Source organism: Daphnia magna, linkage group LG2 (genome assembly GCF_020631705.1).
Source record: "Daphnia magna isolate NIES linkage group LG2, ASM2063170v1.1, whole genome shotgun sequence".
NCBI lineage: Eukaryota > Metazoa > Arthropoda > Branchiopoda > Diplostraca > Daphniidae > Daphnia > Daphnia magna.
This window is the reverse complement of record NC_059183.1, coordinates 16,578,935-16,602,855: the sequence shown is the minus strand read 5'-3', so window position 1 is coordinate 16,602,855 and position 23,921 is coordinate 16,578,935. Positions and strand designations below refer to the sequence as shown.

Here is a 23,921-nt window from a genome sequence, read left to right as displayed (position 1 = left end):
CCTGTGGTCTGCATATTTATAGACACAGGCACACACATCATAATAACGAATAAGGTGACAAGGAAATCCCAACTCAAAAAAGAAAGAGTCTCTCTCTCTTTTTCGTGAAAGAGAAGGGAGGAGAAGAGGGAAGAAATAGGGTGGGCTAGGAGGTGGAAAAGGGAGGATATGGGAGTCGAAGAAGGTGTGGTCCGATCCTCCTCCCTCCCTGAGACGGCCGAGTGACAGGCGCGCGTGAGCCACAGCAACGACCATATTTACATATTATACGCTGTACACCCATCAGTCAACAGACTTTTTTCTTTCTTTCTTTCTCATTTTAAGGAGCTCTTTTACATACCACAGAAAGGTTTCGTTTCATTTTTTGTTTTACTTTTTTAGTAGATGGAGGCGAATTATTATTACTCGGCTGGACAAGTCCGTCATGTCAATCATCGTCTATCCTTTGCACTGTACCCCAATGATGATGATGGAGATGGTGTGGAGAGTCTTCTGATAAAAAAAAAAAAAAAGAACGGTGGATAATCATCATCATCCGAGCATCATCATCTATGCAAATTTATAAGAAGACGATCGTTGAACGAAGAAATTCTACACATTTCCCTATTTAGCATTTCAAAGTCTGAATTGTTTGGCTGTTATAGGAGGAGGAGCTTACACATAGGCATAAGATACCTATACACACGTAAAGAAACGAAACAAAAAATTACATTTTCGTTTTTTTTTCTGTGTGTGTGTGTAACTCTTGCCTTATAGATGGGCGGTGTAGGAGGAGTGAACGAGTGGCCATCCTTCTAGGCATCATTGGTTCCAGCCCTCCTCCAATTGTTGCCCGTAAGGTCTCGGTTTAGTAGGGTATGCGGGCCCACCAAGTTCTTTTGGATGTTGTTTTTTTTTTAGGGAGGGTTGGGTGGATAGAGTGGGCTAGTCCGTAAGACCCGTGCTGTGTGCCGTACGTGCGTGTGGGAGCCGCCCATTGAACGCCCCTTTCCTCGCCACACCTACTGGAGAGGCTTCGGTTTATTCTTCCACCATTTTTGATTTTTGTTTTCCCCTCGTATTTTTATTTTTTTTTTCCTGTAATTTTTACTTCTCCCTTTTGTTTTCTTGTTCCATGTTGGTAACCTCCTCCGGTTCTTGGTCACCACCCCTCACCAACCCCCCCTGCGGTGCTCAAATAGGGTGCGGATGCACGTAGGAGAAGAGGAGGGAATAATAATTTGAAAAAAAGGTTCCAAAAAGGAGGTGGATAATGTACCGCCCTCTTCTTCCCTTTTTGCTCTTCTTCTTCTGCTGCTTTCCTCCTTTTTGCTGTTAGCTCTACCCTGCCCCCCCCCGTGCCCTTCGTGGAACGATAGACCAGCGATTCCAGCGCTCCGACTCTCGTCAGATCCTGCTGAAGCGGCGTCCAGTGCGGGCCGCAGCTCATTTTCACTCTCTCAAACGATTTGTTTTTATTTCTTCTCAATCCTTTTTTTGAAAACAAAAAAATATATACACACAACAACATCGTTCATTACCTTTCATTTCACGAAGAACCTTCCGACTTGTGCGTTTGTTGTTTTCGGTTTTCATTGTTTCGGTGATTCGGTGATTCATCTGCGAAATCTTCGAAAAGAAGATTTGCGATTTTGTGTTTCGTTTTGCAAAGTGACGGTAGAAATTTTTTTTTTTTTTCATATCCCACCGTCACATGCGATCAAGACAAGTGTGTTTTATTAATCGGGGCAGTTCTCTTCGTGACTTCTGTCAAATTATCAATTTTTAAATAAAAATTTGTTATTTCCAGTTCTGTGAGAGCTGGACGCAACCGAGTTCTGTTTCAACTATCCGTCGGGACGAGAAGTGTAATCAAAACAAAAATACAAGTGCCAAAAAAAGAAGAAGAAAGAAAGATTTCTCTTTGTGAGCCATCGACATAAAAAAAAAAAAAACAAACAAAAATTGCAACAATGTTGACCGACGTACCGGGAATGTTGACCCGCGCCGGCTTGTACCCCCACAGCCAACCGACGGCAGCCGTCATTCACGACAAATCGGTAAGTCTTTATTTGCCCCCCTCCCTATTCAAATGAAATGTCACACAGTGTGAAATGTATATCAATCGTTTAATTGTATCGGAAGGGAAGAGATAATAGGCGTATTCTAATATTGATCACGTGATTTGATAATACGTAAAGAGAAAGAAATTAGGTAAAGAATTTCTGATTATTGCCGACGTGTTTTTACGATTCAAAAATTTTAGATTTTTTTATTTTATTTTCTTTCGTTTATTTTTTTCACCCTCCCTCCGAAAAAATTCAGTCGCGTTTCGGTCTGTTATAATTGACTCTGCTCATTTGTGTGCGATGGGTATTACACGAGCCTTGCTGCCGAACTTATTTTCCTTAGCGAACGGGTCCGATCGGTAGACGAACTCATTTGGTTCGGCTGAGACAGACGGTCGCGCCTGCCTCTTCTACCCGGCGCCGCCGCTTCCTTCTAAGGGGGGGGTATGGTGTTGGTACAGAAGAGGAGCAACACATCCAGCAAAAGTAGCCTATCTTTTAATAGAGAGAAAAAGAGAGAGAGAGAGAGAAAGAAAGGGAATAAGAAGATGAGGATTTGACCTCGCCGCGATCGTATAATCATCACCGGCTCCAAACACCTTTTCTTTTTTTTTTTTTACCTTTCGCTTGAGACCTTCTGAACTGGCCGCTGCCTTTTAAAAAAGTAAGAACCTCTCGTGCTATCCGACATAAAAAAAAAAGAGTCTGCAGTGTTCAATACATCGAGAAAAGGGAGAAGAAAGAGGAAAAGGTTCTTCTCTTTTTCCAGCAGGTCGGGAGCCTCGTTCATTGATTTACATTCTAATGACTTGATATTAGTTAGCCCACAGTCCCGCGTCTATTGTATATACATTTGAGATATTTATTCATCATCATGATATAGGCTCCTATATATAACAAATATATACACGAATGGATTTGAGTTGATTATATTTATCTGATCGTATGCTGTGACGGTGGAAATGCATACACAATCAGTTGGTCGATAGATCCAATGCATCAGGTTGATTATAGGCCGTTATCCAATTCTTATCGATTACTGAACGCTGAGCAAATCACCGAAACGTTTCGGATCGTATATATTCAAAACACGCGTCTTCGAAAAACAACAAGAGAAATACAAACAAGCGATTTTGAGTGCCGGATGGATTTTGCCATCACGTCGTTGCGTGATCACGTCTAAACGCGAAGGTGACGAGCTACAAGCCTATATATAAGCCGAGAAAAATCAAATTGACTAGAATGAAAACTATACACACGTCTCTCTCTGTATATAAATGTATAATGAGCTAGAGCCTATATTGAGATTTGCGTGCCGCCACGTCGGCTGCATCATTAGCAGCGCGCGGTCTCATAACGAGATTCACGCAAACCAAACGGATGCTGTTTATTTGACCTCCCCCCCAAAAAAATTCCTCATTACATTTTTTAAAAAGAGGATTTCGGAACATCCTCGTTTTAACAAGATCTTGTCGTCGACTTTGTTGAAGAGGCGAAAAGGGGGTTCCCCACTTGTCACCTCGTAGTAACACAACAACAAACAAAACAAAAGGGGGGACAAGAGATTTTTGTCCCGAGATAGAAGCTAGGGCTATATATTCTCCCCCCCCCCCTCTTTTTTTCACTTAGTGAAGGGCTTTCGACATTGTGTACACAAATTCTTTCTCACATCTTTGTCAGCGATCTCAATCGGTTTGGGTATGCGCATTTGCTCGTTGGTGTCGCTCCATTTTACGGCCGTGTGTGTATGAGCATTAGGCTAATGCACAGCAGCCACAACTGCGAGGCTTTCTTGATGGATGCGCATCCGCCGCTCTGACCTTTTCCCTTCTTTCCCTCCTCACTCGAGTAGGTCTATATAAACTTCGAAATTTTAGCCATCGAGAGTCGAAAGGGAAATAACCAATTCCCACTAACTTCTGATTCGTTCTTTAAATTGATGCTGGAATTTTAAAACTTTCAAATAATTAAAGACAACTTCGATCGCCGTGTTACAGCTTATTAGTTGGCATCGCTTATAATCAGCGCGATTGTCTCCACCGTTCGAAGAGAGAATACAACGAAATCAATACATCGAGAATGTTGTTGATTTCAATTTGAAAGACGTGAAACAAAAGCACGAGCATATCTTTTCACGTCTATGATTTAGGATATTTAAAAAAAAAAAAGACGGGAGAAAAAGTTTGTGTGGCCTGTGGCCTTCTTTTATGTATATCTTCGTCTTTTTGATGCTTATTAGTTCTTGGCTGTTGGGCGCCAATGGGGTCCTCCAGTTTTGTTTCTTGTTTCCCGGACTTTTGTTAACTCTTGCGCCCTTTTCTTTCTTTCTTTCTTCCCCTAGCGCATCTTCTGCTTTTTTTTTCTTTTTATGAAGCTCAAACTCGTTCTAGTCAGTTTCGGTGCCTGCCACTCGATCATGCCAGCGTGTCACAAACAGGCACACCATTATCAACAGTTGATGCCTTTTCCTCTCTTTTTTTTTCTTCTTCTTCTTTCATCCTGCTCATCTTCTCTGCTCTCCGAACCGCAGCAAAGTCTTTTTGTTTTTTGTTTTTTCTTCATCATCTTCACGTTCAGTTTGGGGTTTTTCAGAGTAAAAGATTATATTCTCACACTTTTTTTTTTTTGGGGGGGGGGGGGGTTTCTTTTCGAATGGAAAAACCCTGGCCAAGTTCAATCATTGATGTGAACAACATGCAAAAATTGCCCAACTTCCTTGATATGTTCGTGTGTCGACATTTTCATTTGGGCAATCGCCTTCCAGCGGTTGCCATTAATATATAACGTCATTCAGTTGGATTCGTATATAGATAGACGGACCCGATGCATTTTTGCTTAAAATCAATCCAACACTTGAGGATTGGAAACTGTCTCACTAACGCCGTTTTTTGTTTGTTTTTTTTGTGTGTTTTTTTGTATTTGTTAATTACGTTAAAGCCCAACATTCTTTTGTGTGTGTGTGTGGAGAACTGCCATTTCCTACCGAGTTCTAGTCACGGGGTTAGCAGTCGTTGTCACCTTGCGTGTGTATAACGTTGATGACTGTATGAGAGTGAACGTCTAAACTTGCAGGTAGGAGAATGAAGGGCACGTTTACGTCAGCCTTCAAGAGGGGGGGAAATAAAAATGAGAACGAGAAACGTAGACGGAAAAAAACAAAAGTTAAATAGCCATCAAGGTCTCTGTTGTTATATAGCTTTCTTCCAACTTGTACTTCGTCTAACATCGTGCGCAAGAAACACACACAAAAAAAAGAGGGAAAATCAAAAAGGAAAGAAAAAAAAACAAAACAAAAAAAACTGCCTTGTCTGTAAATCTCCCATCAGTTATTGCCGAACTATTAGCTGGCCCATAGTCGATAGATGGCCTGAAGCCAAGGCTCAAGAACAATAAGGCCAGAAGAAGAAGAAACGTATATAGCTGCTGAAGCAGCAGTCCGTTCAATCAGTGGAAGCAAAGAAGTGGTACGTGTTCCAGTTTGGTTCTTTAAAAAGAAAAAAATTAAATAATCATTTCTTATTTTTCGGGGAAATTATATAAAGAAGAAGAAAAAAAAAGAAAAAAAGAAGGGACTTTTGAATTGAACCAATGATAGCGTTTTTACTTGGATATCATTGCGGGCTGGAAATTCGATCGACAGCTATGTGCCGGCTGATGCTCATCGGTCGCCGTAACCAAAAGAAGCGGATACATTGTCTCATTCACGTCATATCAAATTTGAAAAGGGAGGGGGAAAAAAAAAGTCGGCTCGCAAAAAGGACATAAAATTTAAAAAAAAAATAAAAGGAAGTAAAAAAAAGAAAAAGGCTTCGGATGACCGACACAAGTCTCTCGTTTCACATTGACGGAATGTAAAACTTATATATTATCCTATACGTAATATGTGTCTAACATGACACAATCATAGAAAACAAAAGAAGAGATATATAGTAGGCTTTAGGCTATATATATTCAAAGCGACAACTAAAAATGGCGTATATACAGTCATATATTTCTAATTGAGTTTCTATTTTTCCGCACGAAAAGAAAGAAACGCTTGCGCACATCTAAGTTTGAAAGAGCTCATTGCGCTATAAGCGGAAGAAGCGTAACCAAAAAACTCGTTGACTATGGCGGCCGAACTCTAATGAGACAGCTGGTCTGCATATATGGAGTATATAAGCACAGGTATATATGGTCGTGCCGCCGTCCTATAAGAGAAGCTCAACATTTTCTTTTTACTCCATCACGCTGGGAATTTCCGATTTGAACCGACACAAATGTGAATAAATGGCTGCAGCGTCGGTGTGTGCATCAACACGGCGGCTGCTTATTCGTGCCGAGTGCTGGAGATGTGTGTGTGTGTAACCGGAAGGGGGCGGTCACCCTCCAACGATCCCCTCTCATCTTTTTCATAGGTCCTGACGGCCAACTCTATAGGTAAAACAAAAAAATAAATAAATAAAAAGAACTTTGTTCTGTTTTTTTTGAGCGGGTTGATCTATCGAATTTGTTTTTTTCATTTATTTTTGATTTAATAGAAAATTTGAATTGATTGAATTTTCTATTTTGATGATGCGGATGGAGGGAAGCAAAAAAAAAGCAGAGATTGCGTGTCGTTCTTTTTTATTTTTCTATTCTTTTCGATGATTCTCTTATTCCTGCGTCGGCTGTGCTTTACCTGGGCAAAGGGTGATTTCATCCCCCCCCTTTTCTTTTCCCTTCTATTATCATGTGAATGAGCCTGTGGGGTCCACCTTTTTTTTCCTCTTGTTCTCTCTAAAAAGAGCCTCCAGCACATGTGCGCAGTCGATAATAACGTCTAAAAACTGAGTGAGAAAAAAGATCTGAGAGAATATACATTTGGATATAATATTCATTCCGTATATTAGGTCGTTCTTTAGTTGCGGTGTGTAATCTCAGGTATATACGCACAGATTGGCTAACAATGTGTATAAGGAAAACATCTTTTATGGATTTCTTCTTTCCAACGGCAACGCAAGCTATTTACTTGCATTTCTATCTATTCGATTTTTACGTGAATATCATGAAAAGACACACAAACTTCATGGGAAATTCGTTTACTTTTGGCCCCCTTCTATCGAGAGACACACACACACAAAAGTGTCCCGGTCATTTGTCGTTTCCGCTTTTATAAACATATTACCACTCTCTTCTCTTTCAGCTTCAAATAAAACGAGCATTTTCAAGAAATGCTTCTATAGGCCCTATATATAGCCTCTCTCTCTCTCTCAATTTTTATTCGATCAAAAACGAGCCAAGAAAAACGAAACGCCAACGAAAACAATTGCGTTTAATGACACGAAACGGCCGCCGACTTTCTTGATCACATTCAACAGCAGTTACGTCTTTTGAAAAAGATATATATATAAAGTGTACCAACACCTTATTTGATTTTATATTTGATTTTTTTTGTTTTTTATAGTGCATACATAGTGTTAACAGAACATAATATAATTGGGAAATGAAATGCAATCGACCGCTGAGAGAAAACATTTCCCCTCCACATTTTTACAACTTGGCATTAAACAAAAAAAAAAATTCGTATTGAGCGGCAAAATGTTTATGCTTTCATGTTAGTACATTTTTTTTTTGGTTTGCCACTTTGATTCGATGAGAATATTGCGACAAAAAAAAAATCAAAACGGTTCGCCCGTTAAACATGAGCCAACACGCAGACGGTATTCAGGTCGCTGAAGTGTCAAATATATAAGTTCTATTGATAGACATTATTACGGTGGGGAGGGCAATACGTTACAAAAGAGGCAAAGAGAATGAAAAGAAAGAGAGAGAAGGAAAAAAAAAAGGTAAAAGTTGGGAAGAAAAATTGTTGGCTTTTCTATAGTGTACGTGTACGTACATTCTACGTAACGTACTTATTGTGTACATACACTACTACCAACACACACGCAGGGATCCTATTGTGTTTTTGCGGCGTCAGCGACCATTTGATATAAAGTGGCAAATTTGTCGCCATAAAATCTGTTTTTTTTTTTCATTCCACATCGCCACGAATATTAAGGATTCATGTATAACCTTTTTTGGATGGGGCTGCTATATTTTGTACGTACAATATAGCCAATAATAAATGGTCTAGCCTCACTATAGTATTTAGCCCCCCCTTCCCAGACTTTGCAATCTTGTAGCCGTACGTATATTTAATTCTATACTCCGTTTAGACACGCCACACACGTCTAGGCCTTATTAAGAAAAAAACTCTAACCTTATTTGAAGTTAAGAAAAAAAAACACATTTTTCAAAGTTGAATAATACGAAGAATTCAGCTATAGGCCTTATGGAGTGATAATCATTTTTGATTCGCATTAGTGCTGCCTTGTCGATCGATATTAATGAAGCCCCCCCCCCCCCACAAAAGGTCCCGCTTTCAACGGTTGCTATTATTTATTTTTATTTTTGCGCGTCATTTGTTGACGGTGTTGGGCAGCAACGGAACACAGCAAACCGCGTTTAACCTTGTTCCATGCACTGCTGCTGGCGCTGTATGCCTTGTAGCGGCAGTGATGGCCGTGGCAATTTGTCCGCTTCTTTTGATTATTCGGCTCATTTGCGATTAGAGCACACTAGAATGAACCGGCCCCCTTTTTTTTTTGTCGAGCCCGTCGGCTTCACTGTTGAATATTGGATTAGGTTGTGGGCCCCGTCCACCACCAGCAAACAGCCACCAAAGCATTATAGCCTATGCCCATGCATGCGTATGTTGATGTGTGTGTTCCAGGCTCTTTTTCTTTTTTTTTTCTTTTCATCCATTTCTCTTGATCGATTTCGCGGCCTATAGATCGCCCATATATTTTGATATTATAAGTTCGAAAAGAAAAAGAAAAAAAAAACCCACATGGCAATCAGCTTCACCACCCAATTCAGCACACATTTTCCAGAGCTGATTGAAGCTATTCATTGCCATCGTATATATATATATAGTGTCGCTGTATATATAGGCCTGCATTTCTACGTCTGTATATTACGTTGGGAAAACTTTGCATATGGTTATAAGGCCTATATATATACGTAGTATAATAAATAGAAGAGAAAGAAGATGCATAATGAACTGGCGGCTGTTGAGTTGTCTGGCTGCGGCCTATATGTAATAACATGCACACAGTCAAAACTTTCATGGTCCGCTCGAGTTTTTTTTTTTTCTTAGCTGCATGAGTCAGTAACAAGAGGAAAAATATCGCCACTATGTTGCCGCTTATCTATATAAAGAAAGAAGAAGAAAACAAAAAAAAAAAAAACAAAAAAACCTAAAGGGCAAAAAAGGAAGAGGATACATGTAAGGACTCTGGTTCTGGGTTTTTTTTTATTCAAATTTATTCCCAGCTGTGGCTGATGATCTATACGTTTTTAACCTAACCTTCTGCGGCCGACTCAAGGGCCTTTCGAATATAAAAGCCTGTTTTTGGATGGTGATCGATGAGAGCCACATCGAACGTATAACCATAAACAAGAGCTACATATCTCTCTAGTATTATTATCATTATAATACACATATAGTTCTAGATATATATTTAAGAACCGAATCAGTGTTTTCATTAATCTGCTCACATTCGACTGTTATACGTTTCTTTGTCCATGTATAGGTCTACACTAAGTATATAGAAAAGGCTCGGATTGAGAGAATAGAGACTGTTCGTTTTTTCTTTTTCTTTTGAGAGTGACATCACACACAGACACTTTCTTTGACGGTGGGATTAGCGCAAATGTCAATGGGGGGTATGTGCTGATTCGATCGAATAACAACCTTATATACATTAGAGCAAAATCTAGGCAAAAGGCTATATGGATAAGAGCTTGCAATTCACTAATGTGAGGGCCTATACGTTAGCAGCCACACGCTTTGGTTGTATAGTCATTGTGTCAAAACCAGCTGCTACCAGGTTTTATTTTTTTTTTTTTACTTAGCCTACCTATTATTTGCCTCTTTTTTTTTTGTCAACTGTCAAACAGCATCGCTTCTTTTGCACTCACACGTTTTACCGAATGGACACGGCCAACCAGACCGCACCTTTTGACACCTTCCCTCCTCTCGGCTTGGGGGGGAGAAAGGAACAATAATAATAAAAGAGGGTCATCGCAAACAGTTGTCGCGATCCGACCCTTTTCATCTAATAGTTCTTTAACACTACATATATATGTGTGTAGACTACAGTATACGATAATGTTTGTTCTCTCTTTCTCTGGCTGTAAGCCGATTTTCATCACTTGATTCCGTTCATGTAAGCATGTAACACGACGGGAAAGATATAGGCCTACTGTCTATCTAGTTCATAGACGAACTATAGGGATTTGCGCTTCGAACATTTGTACGCGTTAATGTTGGGAACGAGCAGCGAAAGGAGGCGGAGTCAGGTATATACCATAACAGCGTGTACGGTTCTTCTTGTATACGAAACTGTTGATGCTGTTGAGCTCAAAGTTTGCCTATTGAATTGGTTTTTGTAAAGAAGAAAAGGAACCCTCCGACCATCTTTGTTGGTTTTGTGCTCAAGTGGCTGCTGCTGCTTATTTTCGTATATTTCTACTCAGAATAGAACAAACAACATAAAAGCTCATCGTTGCGTCATTCACTAAAGATTGCTACTGCTGTTTGGCTGCCTCTGTATATACTTTTCGGCCAGACATATAAGTGGTAAGAATCATCTGTTTGCGTTATTATTATTGGTTTTTCCTTATAGTCAGTGGCTGGTTTTTTTTTTGCGCTTCAAACCCACAAAGTATTTCTTTTTTTTTTTAGAGCCATTTCAATGTGTTCGCTAAAATCCACCGTATTTTCTAATAGGCCATTTTTCGACACACTTGCGTACCTCAGTTGAGTGCGTGTACAGAATTTTATTTTATTTTTTCTTTCCCCTTTGCTGATACTACATGACAGAGATGTCGACATTTGCTTCATCCGCTTGCCGTGTCGCTGGGCGCTCCACGGAAGCCAACGATGACACAATTTTCTCTTCTTTTATACACGCGGCACCGTCACACAGAACACATTTCAATGCAGCAGTTGCGCAAGCTCGTCTTTCTTTTACACTTTTTTGTGTTTGTGTGTGTGTTTCGGATGGTGCACCAAACGTTCACCGCCGTCAACAGGAAATCCCGAATATAATATTTTATTTTATTTTTTTTTCTTCTTGGAAACAATAACGACTTTGCATATAAAAGAGATAGTGGCAAGGTATACAGAAAGCACAGTCAACTAATACTAGGCCGTGCATTCTTTTGTCGGTAAATTATGCGCTCATGTTTTTCTTTTCTTTTTGCATGACCAATCAGAAGCTCTTCAGTTATTGGTTTAAATTAGAGATGACTGTGATTTGAGGAGGAAAAAAAAAATCGATGAATTCACCTTGAAAATCGGTGGACTGAAAGAGAAAATGCGTTCGTAAGAAAAGTGAGTGTAAAAAACTTAGGAAAAAGAAGAAAAAAAAAAGATTGGCCTTCATCATCATCATCATGACCGTCATCATCATCATCAACGGCAACACAGCAGCTAGGGCATATAAGCAGGGAGCAAGAAAAAGAAAGAAGCCATCCAACCCCCGCTGGGTTGGACGCGCTTCTGGCAACATTCAAAAAGAAAGAAGAAGAAACGTACATAGAAAGACAACGAAATAATAATAATACTACTACAAAAAAAAATGAGAAACCAAAGGAAAAATATATTTTTTTTTACGTAAAGAAAGACGAAGGGGGAGAACATAAAATAATTTTCGAAAAAATAAAATAAAACAAGAAAAAGGGGCTCTTGGCCGCCGCTCCGTCGGAGGTATATAGACTGGCAACAGTGGTGAGCGCACCTAGCAAAAGGGGATGAAGGCGGGCTATATAAAAAAGCCATAAGTTAGTCACCTGTCGAAGTTAGGAGGAGGCCAACTGGCGCCTTGTCTGCTGCCCACTATATGTGGCTGGAAGTGTATATAGAGAAGAAGGCTGACGTTATATAGGCCTATGTCTATAAATGCACCGCCTTGACTGGATTGCCGCCACTCGCTTTGGCACGCAGAAGGGAGACTCGATTGCTTCTTCTATATGAAGCGAGACCAATCAAATCGTCTTCAATCTTGGTTCAATTGTCTTCTCTACAAGATCCTATCTGAAAAAATGGGAAAGAAAAAAAGAAGAATCATTGTTACCTTTCGTTCGCTTCGATGGTCATTTGCATATCAGCTTCATCCATTCTAGGTGTGTGTTGAGGGGTGAAGTTTCAAGTAGAACCAACGTACATCACATATAGGCCTATAAGTTAGAAAGGAAAGAAAAATAGAAAGGATGATGGGTCATCCATCACCACCGACTCGGTGGGGTTTCTGATTTAAACTGACGCGAATGGAGGTTGGTGGTATATTTTTTATGACGTTATATATGTTATAGACAGTAAGCTAAGTGTTTGAATTGTACATATTTTTGCAATAGGACTTGAACGAGATCGAAGCAATGCGCGCTTGAATTTTTTTGTTTCTTTGGAGTTTAGCGGATTATTGCGTATCACATATTCCCACGTGGTGACTTTCATTTTAAAACAAAATATGTACTGTATATATTTCACATCGTGTTCTTTCTCGCCCCATTTTGAGTGCAATGTCGCGCGCTGGCTCATCATCAACTTTGGCCGACCGCAGGTTTTAGATTGCTAAGCAAACACGACATGACAGCTCACGTTGAGAATATAGACAGATAAATGGTGAGGTGGGGCAACAGCACACTCACACACAAGAAGTTGCATTGTGTGATGACGTTCTTCCATATATCCAAAAGCCGATGAGTAACAGCTTTTCTTTTTCTTTTTTTTTTAACAGCCATCATCATGTGGTTTTAGCGCCTTTTTCTCTCTCATCGTTCCGTTTCCGTGAGCGGTTGAATATTGGGCCGTTCTCAAGCGTGTAACCATAAAAATAAAAATTTCAAATTGTGTATATGAAAAAGGAAAAAGAAAATATATAGAGAACAGCCATTCATCAATGGCCGTCTTTAGCGGCAGGATACATCGAAAAAACAAAACAAAAAATCGATCAGATCGGAACTGGAGTTTTAATTGAACAATTTGAAGCACCCGTTCTAAAGTGTATAGTTTTCTTTCTTTTGCAAGTGGTCAGTTGTTTTTTGTTTTGTTTTATAGATTCTTCTTCCTTTTATTTTCTAAAGTGATGGCTCCCAACTGTGCGGAGCTCCTTTCAAAACGGCAGGCGGTCGATGGTTATATATATTTTTTCAAGCGCTACCTGCCTTTTTTGCCCCCCTTCTATCTATATGGCCTGTGTGTGCACATTACCAATCTATAGATCTATATACCGTGGTTAAATTATACTTAGTCGGAAGCAGAGCCATCAATTTTGGTTTGCCTTTTTTTTGTTTTCTTTTTAAACACGGCTATAGTCATATAGTGGTAAAACTTGATTAGGGCGTTTCCATCTCTTCCACAATAGAAATTGAATGCCGTTAAAAGATGACCAGCCTTTAACGACGTCATCATCCAATAAGAAACAAGCAAAATTTTCTACGACGCAATCGCTTCGTGAATTTATTTTGACATTCGACGTCGGTCGTACTAATTAGATAACATATTGTCTAAACAATTCCATGGAATTAGAAACTGTTCTATTCACACACACACACAAAAAAGAGAAGGTTTGTTATAATGAGATTCGAACTTTGTTATTGCAATTGTATATACCGAGGCGGCGCGGCACCGAGTCGCGACATTTATATCCATGTCGTCGATTAGGGCGATAAAATATTATGACATAAGACCGCGCGCATTAGGAGAACAGTGTCGACCTGCAATCTCTGTTCCAACATTTCGTTCCTTACTTTAAACTAATACGACACAAAAATAGTAAAGAACATGATGGCAAAGGCTTCCTCTTCTATTCGTGTATGGACGTTCACTGCGTGTGTGTTGCGTGTTGGCAATGCTCTCCTTTACGACACCCACCGCACACAGTACCACCGACAAAAACAACCAAAAATTGGTAGGGGAAAATAATAAAAAAAAAACAAAAAAAAACCGCGGCTATATGAACGAACGATGCTCCTCCTCCTGAAGCACATCACCAGCAGCACCTTTTCTCTTTCCCCTTGCGTTTCGAAAAAAAAAAATCCCTCCGGAAACCGTGACATTCGGTCGTTAGGTATAGACTATACTATATATAGTATACACAGTATATATATGACTATACTATGCATTTAGTATATAGTTTGAAACTTTCTTTCCCCCTCTCCATTTTTTTTTTTTATTCTTTTGAGTTTGGACGAATAATAACCTCGTGTCTTTAAATAATGTCCGGGTTGTTTGTGCTAGGAGTTTTTTTTTTTTTACTCATGTGTGACCTCTTCAACCAACTCTGTGGACTTGCGCCTCCGGAACTAGTAACATTTAATTGCAATTGAAATGTTGGCAATCGTGATGATGACGTCAGGCCGAATTCATGTGACTGTCACGCTCGTTAGTTAGTTATGTAGGGTATTTGAGTTTATCGTCAACTCAGGACCTGCTGCGTGGCGTGGGTTTTTTTTTTTAATGAATTTTCTGTAACGGTTTTTCTTTTGTTTTGCGGGATAAAATGTCTTTTTAAACAAAAAATGTTTGAAGTAAAACGTTATTTCCTTATTTTGGGGCTATTTTGTCGAGCGTGTCGTTCCTTTTTCGCACGTTCCGATAAACGGACCGCCATCCACGTCCAGTATCCCGAGGCGCAATACTCCCGTTACCAACCGAAAATGTTTGAAACGATTTTAGAATTAAAGCGCTCGTTCAACGGGTCCGAGTAGAAAATAAACGAAAATGATAATAATAATTTATGTTTTCCATTGTTTTCAAAATTCAAAAGAAAATGGAACCCCACTCTGTCGAAAGTAACTAACCGATTGAATAGCGGAAAGTTAGAATGATGAGTTTATTTGCTTAATGAATAGAATTCAGGTATGTTCATAGCCTGAAGGATTCTTACGCCTCTACAAAAGAGATTCTTTGAATTCTGACCAAAAAAAAAAGAGGAAACCGGATAAGATCCTCTTTTTTTTTTTTAAAAATTTGAGATCGTCGGGTTCATTCAACAAAAATAAAACAAACACATTTTCCACAATTTCAACCGAAAAAAAATAGAAAAGAAACAAAAATATTTGCTTTTTTCCTTCCTTAAAAAAAAATGTATTTATTTTTTTAATGGACTCTCTGCGTCACCATTAAAGAAACTTATGACTTTTCTTTTCCGAGGTCTAAGTCTCCTCCAACCGGCTTTCCCTGATGGTTATGAACATTTTTTATGTTGCCGTGCTACTCGCCTCTCTCTCTCTCTTGCGTTGTGTCTATAAATGTTTCAACCCCACACCGGGAAGAAGGGAGGGATGGATAAGAGCAGCTAAAGGGGGAAAAAAAAATAAAATAAAAATACGCCATTGGCTCAGCTCTTTCGGTGCGCTCCGCTTGACAACCGCAGCCAGGAAAAGAAAACCGTCTCGTTATAAAAACTAATAATAAAAAATATTAAAAGAATGTTTCGAGGGGCTGAGACAATGGGAAAATAACAGCATCCCCTCTTACCCCTCTTTCAAAAATAAAGAAAAATGGAGAAACAAAATGCGAGGATTGGACAGAAAAAGAAAGGAAAATCAAAATGGTCGACGATCTAATCACATAATTGGATCGCCGACCAATGGCTTCCTTCCAATAAAAATAGTTCGTTTTTTTTCTTTAAATCTTATTTTTTCCCTTTCTATTGGAACACACACACACAAAAAGCGCCATCTAACCTTCAAAATGTGTTTAATATTTTAAAACACAAATGAGGAGCCTCGCCCCGCTTTATTATTCAAAGTGACAGATAGGAAAAGAGAGAAGAAAAGTTAAAAATAAAAAAATGGTTAACTATAGTTGATCGTATCAAGCCCCGTCATCAGACGACCATTAGCGCTTCGTATATTTCCTTATCTTATTGAAAAGACATCGAAATGTTGAGGGAAGAAGAATTTTTTTTTTTACCTTTTTCGGTGGACATAATTGGTCAAGAGTGATGCGGTATCTTACCGTTAAGAAGAACTTGATGGTAGTAGCTGCCGCGCGACAAAACTGTTTGTTAACATCCCCTCCACACACACACAGACACACACAAAGAGATAAGAAGCGGCAAGGTGTTCTTACCAGTTTTTGAAGGACGGCAGAGGGGATGCACAAATGGCCCCGCCATCAAGTTCACACAATTGTTGTGTCCATCTCTTGAAAAAGAAAGAAAGATGGCAATCAAAAGATCTAGTATAGTCATGACGGTCTTGTTGGGTCACACTCGGCGCCTTGATCAATTACCTTCAAACGTTGTCGCCTTTTCTATAGAAAAAAATGATGACGGTTGCGGCTCCCGGACCTTCCGTTTTTCTTCTCTTTGTGCCGAGCAAAATTGTAAAGATTTAAAATAAAAAAAGAAATGTGAAAAGAAGCTGAGCTGGACGACTCATCGTCGAGTTGGGGATGATCCTAATCATCCGCTGGAGCGCTCTTCATTTTTTTTCTTTTCACTAATGGAGAGAGAATGCAACACATCTTTTAAAATAAAGAAATAACAAATAGGGATTCAGCCGGACTCAGCTGATGACATTCTGAGAAAACTTTCAACAAGAAATCCGAGATGCGACTATGTATAAGATGTTTGGGTTTGAAGGAGTCGGAACGCGAGTTGATATTCTTATATAATCGTGTCCAGCCGACGATGGTAATCCGATACGGATTGCAGGATTCGTTTCCTTGTTGTTATTTGTGTCCCTATATACTTTTTAAATCTCATTTTTCTATAAACAAGTCCCAGATTTTTTGTTTTGTTTTTGTTCTCTTCTTTTGGTTGTGTTAGTTTCGCTAAGAGGTACGGATCAAATTCAATCGTAATTCCAGCAACATAGGCGGCCGAGGAAGGGGCGATGCCTTCCAAAAATGATATATACGAAACAGAATGAGAATTTTGGAAATGCCCCTATTATATAACCCTGGGGCTAAAAGCAATTAAGGCCAATTGAAACGTTTATTGATTCGTCGTTGGTTTTGAATGATATATATAACCGCGGGACAAGTTTCAAATGAAAGCTAGACGATGGGGTGTGACTGTTCAATTTTTGGTTGTTGTTGTTGGGCGGGTCCGCTCTGGTTGATGCGGACAGAGTGTTCATCTATGCATATTGCTCTTACATTCAAACCTTATTTTTGTATTTCTTTTCTTCTTCTTCTTTCTGAAAGAGGAAAGAGACAGAGAGGGATGAATAAGAGTATGGCGGCTTGAGGGGGAACAGTGTAAAAGAGGGAAGGGGGGGAATGTTTTCGCCTTGTGCCAGGGCGTGTCCCGCCGATCACGCAACACACAGCAGACACTTCCAGTCTGGACGAATCCCATTGGCCAGTCTGGCCAATCATTTTCTTCAGTCGTTTTTTTTCCTTTTCCTTTTCTTTCTTTTGCTCAGATGTAAACTCTGTCTTCCCTCTCAGGAAGGGATGAATGCTATAAAAATAGGCAACGAGCACGAGATTTTCAGAGCTCGAGTCTGTATAGCCAGCGATATCAGGTTGAAGAAAAAACCAAAAGAATCATAATAATAATAAGACAAACTATTGAGCGCAGCAGACACAAAGTGAGCGCGCCCACGTTGACCTTTTCGTCTCTCCGTCTCGACGAGCAATTAACGGTAATGAACACCCAACCGCTGGATGGCTGTAGCGCACGTTCCAGCACACACTTAGTCCTTTGCGCATATAAAGATGGTGCAGTCCTCATCATCATTAAATCTCCTTGTTTCCGTAGGGTTTTTATTCTTCGATTCTTTCTCAAGTCGAAATCATTTTCCTGTAAATAATACGTGAAAGTTGATGAACAAGAAACAAAAGTTAAATAATTTTTTTTCATTAATTAATGAACTGGAATTTTGTTATTATTATTATGGAAAAAATTAGGCACAAGAGGCTCAGGCAGCGGCGGCTGCAGCGGCGGCGGCGGCGGCGGCCGGTCTGACTGCCGGCGTCCACGGTCTTCTCCACTCCAAATCGAGGCTGTGGCATTCGGAGAAAGACATTCTGGTATGTCTTCTTCTTCTTTTTCTTTCCACCATCCCACATTCACGCACATTTTGTTTTTCTTTATACCCACCACGTATCCCGAAACCAATCAAAGCTTTTTTTTTAGCTTATAATCATCTGCTTTCCTATCGCAAAAATAGACACATGCCGCACTTATGTCATACGACGGACGTGTAACGATTGACGCGTACGGTCATTGCGTGACGACGTGACAAAAGGTGCGCCGCTGTTGACGTAACACGATAGAACTCGATCAAAAAATGGTGTCTCTAATCAAAATGGGGGACCGCAAAAGAAACGAGAATCAGTGGAGGGTGAACCGAACGGATGGTTGACAAACACCGACCGTGTTGTCGTTTTCGGAAAAATAATGGCCAAGGTTCATTTAGACCTGTCGCGGTTGCCAAGCACCTCCATCGACCACACCCCATAATATCGGCACTATATAGTGTGTTCTTAATGATAGAGGGCAGCTTTGGAAGACAGGTTTGTTCGACACATTCAACCGTCACGTGTCGTTCAAAACGAGATTACCATACGCAGTCCGACGAGTTTGCCATTGTCTTTTGTTCTTTGTCACACGCCAAAAACAAATGGGACATTTTCTTTTTTTTTTTTTTTAAAGCAAAAATGCCGCTTCATTTTTAAGAGGAGCCATTGTTTTTTTCTAAAATTAGACCTACCGCAGAGGAAGAACTTTCTTCTTTGACTGTTCTTCGTTTGTGATGTGATTTAGTCGGCGTATATAGAGAATAGGCCAAGCTAAGCAGGTGATTGACACTTGTCAATGTGAAAGGGGTCAGCCATTTGACGAGCCATTGAACGGGACCACCGTGATTTCACTAGTTTTATCGGCCATTTGAATATCATCGTTGACTTACGATCTCGGCTGTGATGTCATTGTTTAACAAATCAAAATCTATACGTTGCCTTTTTGGATTGGCTTTCCTTCCTTGTGGTTTGAAAGCTTTTCTACACACACATCGACATGCACAAATGATGTGTATCAACTTCATTTACAGTCGGGGTGGTCTCTTTCTCTCTGAAACACACACATGCATAGATTAGATGGCCTATAGCTCATCATTTTCATTTGCTTTTGAATATCCTCAAGGACCTATTTAGAGAAGGAAAAAAGAAAAAAAGCTATATACGTATATATATCTCTCTTTTTCTTTCTTGACTGACTCGTTCCGTTCCATCTCCGCCCATATTCCTTCTTCCTCTTTAAGATCTCTTTCTTTTTCCCCTTTTTTTATTCATGTGTTTAAGGAAAGAAGAAAGAAAAAAAAAAATTAAGGCCTGCGGTATATTCCTTTGAATTTAGCCCCAGCTGAAAGAGGCCAGTAGGGAAAACTACGGACAGCCAATCTTTGTGGGACGCTTGTTTTTGTTTTTTTATTTATCCAGCAAAAAAACACACAGTTTTCCCTAAGAAAAAGGACCCATCAATTGACATATGTATATAATACAGGAACAACTTGCAGGACGAAACATTGAAATCGTCATCACAGCGGCTTTTTGTATTTTATTCTCTGAGGCGACCTTAACGCCGATATCCATGGATAAGTGGGCGGAGGAGGGGATGTACACTTTATATATACTGGCATATATCAGACCTGATTTCTGCTTTTTCTTGCCCTCCTTCCCCCTTTCGGTTTTGAATGTTTAGAGCGCGTTTGGTGGGCCTTTCTAACCTAGCCGCTAGTCTATTTTTATTTCTTTCTAAGGCCGATGTGAGAACATCTCGCCAGTTGTATCACAAGCACAAGTTTCAATGTGTACATAATTTTTTTTTAAAAGGTAGAAAAATAAGAGAGTTGGGGAAAAAAAAAAGAAAGAGGCCTGACAAACCAAATATTTGAACTTTGGCTTTTTTTTTTCCCTCCTTTTGTTCGCATTGAAACCCTCAAAATCTTTTTTTATGACCTTTTAAGAATCTCCAGAAAAAAAATTTTTCAAAAAAAATCAAATAAAAAAAAGGGGATCCCTTCGTATTGGACTGTTGGAGGTCTATACGATCGTATAAATTCTAATGCAGATGGGTCAATATCTCTCTACACACGGAGTTAAAACCTTGTTGAAACGCTTAAACGATACCTTTTGCCACCCCTCTGCGCTCGTTTTCAAAGCCAATGATTACGCAATATACATAACGATGATACACTACTATACTCTAAAAAGATATGTCACTCAACTCAATCTGAAAATAGCCCAGCCAAACTTGAAAGTAGAAGAACAGATGAAATAACGTTTCTTTCCATCATCCATTTGTGCAGGAGCATCCAGGATTGAGAGGCACGCCTTTGGCCATGTTGGCTGCCCAGTGCAGTAAGTTGTCGTCCAAGAGTCCGCCACCCCTGGCGGACGCAGCCGTGGGCAAGGGATTCCATCCTTGGAAGAAATCGTCAGCCGGAGGTAACAACACGAACGCATCCAGCACGACGGCGACAGCTACGAGCGGAAACAACACGTTGGCCACCTCTTCGGCATCGAGCGGAGGCCTCAACAACAACAACAACAACAACAACAACAGCGGCCAATTCAACGGCGTTCAGAACGGACAGTCTGGCCAGCGACAGGCCAGCGCCACGACGACAAACAGCAACACGTCGGCTGTAACGAGCTTGGGCGCCGCAACGGCTACGGGACTGGGCATGGCCGGCTATCACCAGAGACCCGGAATGGGAGCTACAGCGGCTGGTTCTTACGGAGGGGATCTGTACTTCAGCCATCCGCATCAGACGGCGGACATGTACCCTAGGACGGCCCATCATCCGTACGAGCAGGCTTGGCAGTTCCAGCAACACGTCAAACAGGAAGCGGCGGCCGGAGTGAACGGCTCCAGCTGGTGGGATATGCATCAAGCGGCGGCTGCTGGCGGATGGCTGGATATGAGCGGAGCGGCGGTCAATATGCCAGCGCATCACACGGCCTCGGCCATGCACGCGGCGGCCGCAGCGGCCGCAGCATCGGCCGCTTACTCGGCCAGCGATTACTCGGCTTCGCTGGCCGCTGCCGGAAGCACCGCCCATTTACTGTCCACCGGCCAACACCTTCTGCAGGACACGTACAAATCCATGCAACAGCATCACTCGTCCGTGACAGGCACTCCGTTCGGAGTTGGCCTCGGTTCGACCGGACACCAACCGACGGCTGCGTCCGTCTCTTCCGCCGCCACATCAGCCCATCAGGTAAACAATAAACCATTCCGTTTCCACTCGACAACAAACAGCCTGGTCATTGCCATTATTGCCACCACAATGCGATGTACTAACGTCACACATTCGTTGTTTGATTGGTCGTCAGGTCCCTTCGCCTCGTTCATCGCGTCGCTACACGGGACGGGCCACTTGCGACTGCCCCAACTGTCAGGAGGCGGACCGTCTGGGCCCGGCTGGGGCTCACCTGCGCAAGCGCAATATCCACAGCTGTCACATCCCTGGATGCGGCAAAGTCTACGGCAAGACGTCCCATTTGAAAGCCCATCTGCGCTGGCACACGGGCGAACGTCCGTTCGTTTGCAATTGGCTGTTTTGCGGCAAGAGATTCACGCGCTCCGACGAACTGCAGCGCCATTTGCGGACGCACACGGGAGAGAAGAGGTTCGCCTGCCCAGTTTGCAACAAGCGATTCATGCGCTCCGATCACCTGAGCAAACACGTCAAGACGCATAGCGCCGGTGGAGGCGGCAGCGGCGGCGGAGGCAACGGAAGCGGAGGAAGCGGTAAAGGGGGATCGAGCAGCTGCGGATCGTGTTCGGAGTCGGAAGAAGGAGCCGAAGATCGTGATTGCAACAGCCAATCAGAGCCGGGCAATCCTGGAAGTGTCAGCTCGCCCGGAGCTAATTCTTCCGTTAACAGTCCGACTCCGATCCAGCAGCAGCAACAGCAGCAACAACAGCAGCAACAGCAACAGCAGCAACAGCAGCAGCAACAGCATTTGCATCACGCCCATCATTTGCCGATTGTTGGGCATCATCCGCACCATCCGCATCATCACCATCACAACATGATGATGTTGCAGCATCACACGGACATGCACCACCATCACCAGCAAGTCATGCACTCGCTACACCATCCGGTGCATCATCACCATCAGCTGGGCATCGGTGGCCACCATCACGCCGGCCATCACCATCACTTGGGAGTCGTTGACGCTGTTGGCGATCACATTAAATCGGGCCATTAAAATTCTTTGATTATTATTATTATTATTATTATGAATGTATATATCTATAATTTTTTTTTTTTTTGTTTTTTGTTTGGCATGGCGCCAAATTTTTTGAAAAGAAAAAACAAAATGCAGAAACCCTTTTGATTTTGAAGAGGTTGACGAAAACCAAATTTGCATAAAGTAAATTTTGAAGGCACCAATTTTTTTTTTTTTTGCTTTGTTTTTTAGATACCACGCTTGCATTTTGGTCCCCCTTCCTCCTCCGTCTCCGAAGGCAATATTTTTTTTTATGTTTGCCTTCCCCGCCTCGTCCCCCCAAAACTGAATGTGAATATTTTTTTCTTAACCCTAACTCTAAAATGTGTATGCAAATGAATCGCCCAGGAGCTGAATTTGAATGTCGAGTGGAGACGTTGACAGAAACCAAAATTAGAAAAAAACTAAAACAAAAAACAAAAAATTGAAAGAAAATGTTTGCTTCAATCACGCGCGAACTTTGTGAAGGTTCGTCATCGCATAACGTGAATCACATATACTAAATATACTATATGTAAACTATACACATTATTACCACCCAATCATCGTCTAATGTTTACACCTGTGTTCCCTTTTCGTGTGATTTTCCCCATTTGTACCCCGAAATCGTCGATTCTATTTCATTTTCATCGTTTGTTTCATTTCTTTTGTGTGTGTGTGTGAGTGAGTGGACGACTTTGAGCGATCGGCTTCACGACCGCGACAAAAAATTCAATTTGACACAACAACAAAAAAAAAAACAAAAAAAAAAACTGCTGACAGTGACAAATGAATCAGCCTATTATTAAAACGACTATACAGTACATATTTTGATTTGAATAGTTAAATGCGATGATGACTGTTGGGCGAGTAATAGTCCAATTTCTCTGATCGTCGACAATGGCCCTCCCAGCAGCGTATTGTGTAATATACATCCTCTATAGCGAGTGAATATGTCTGATTGTGTGTGTGTGTGTGTAATGAAAAATGATTGATGATGTGATGTCAAACATGAAACAATTTCCTCGTCTATTTTCTTTCTTTCTTAATATTTCTCCCTCCACTTAACGGTCTGTACAGAATTTGAAAAGGCACGCCTAAAATGTTGGTCCGCTCATTTGTTTTTTGTTTTCTTTTCATTCTCTTCAATCGATTCTTGTTTTTCTTTTCGATTATCATGTGGCAGACACAACACAACATTTGACAGACAATAAAAAAAACAAAAAACTGGCAAATTTGCGGTGACTCTCCCAGTGTTTTTTGGTGTATCGGCTATCTGTCCAATCAGAATGAAATATTATTATTATTATTTTTTTCACTTCTCTATTAAACTTCATCAAAATGCACCCTAGACAGGATACAAATGTACGTGGACATGATTTTGTTTTGTTTTTTAAGCCATCAAACTCTCGTTGTGTTGTACCGATTACGCCCCCGTGTCTTTTCCCACACCCACTTCATCTAGGCTCTTTGCCTTGATCGCCTCCCCCCGATTGTGTTGTCTCTTTCCTCCCCTTTTCTTTTGGCCACACTGTTTCTGATTATAAAAGTACATACGATGATTCTTTCAAATATTATATCGATCAAACTGAGCTTTGTTATATACACGAAACAAAACAAAA

At 40.9% G+C, this 23,921-nt stretch overlaps 1 protein-coding gene across 2 annotated transcripts; it reads left to right on the top strand.

The window, feature by feature from the left end:
* Positions 1–368: 368 nt before the first annotated feature.
* On the top strand, positions 369–23,921 carry LOC116917983 (transcription factor Sp9). Of its 2 annotated transcripts, XM_045169714.1 has the most exons (4): positions 373–2,039; positions 17,986–18,108; positions 20,388–21,302; positions 21,418–23,921. In XM_045169714.1, the coding sequence occupies exons 1-4, from the start codon at positions 1,953–1,955 to the stop codon at positions 22,297–22,299; spliced, it is 2,007 nt and encodes a 668-aa protein (XP_045025649.1). In that variant the 5' UTR covers positions 373–1,952; the 3' UTR covers positions 22,300–23,921. The 2 variants fall into 2 exon arrangements, with proteins under 2 accessions (XP_045025650.1, XP_045025649.1); XM_045169715.1 differs by lacking the exon at positions 17,986–18,108 and having other exon boundaries at positions 369–2,039.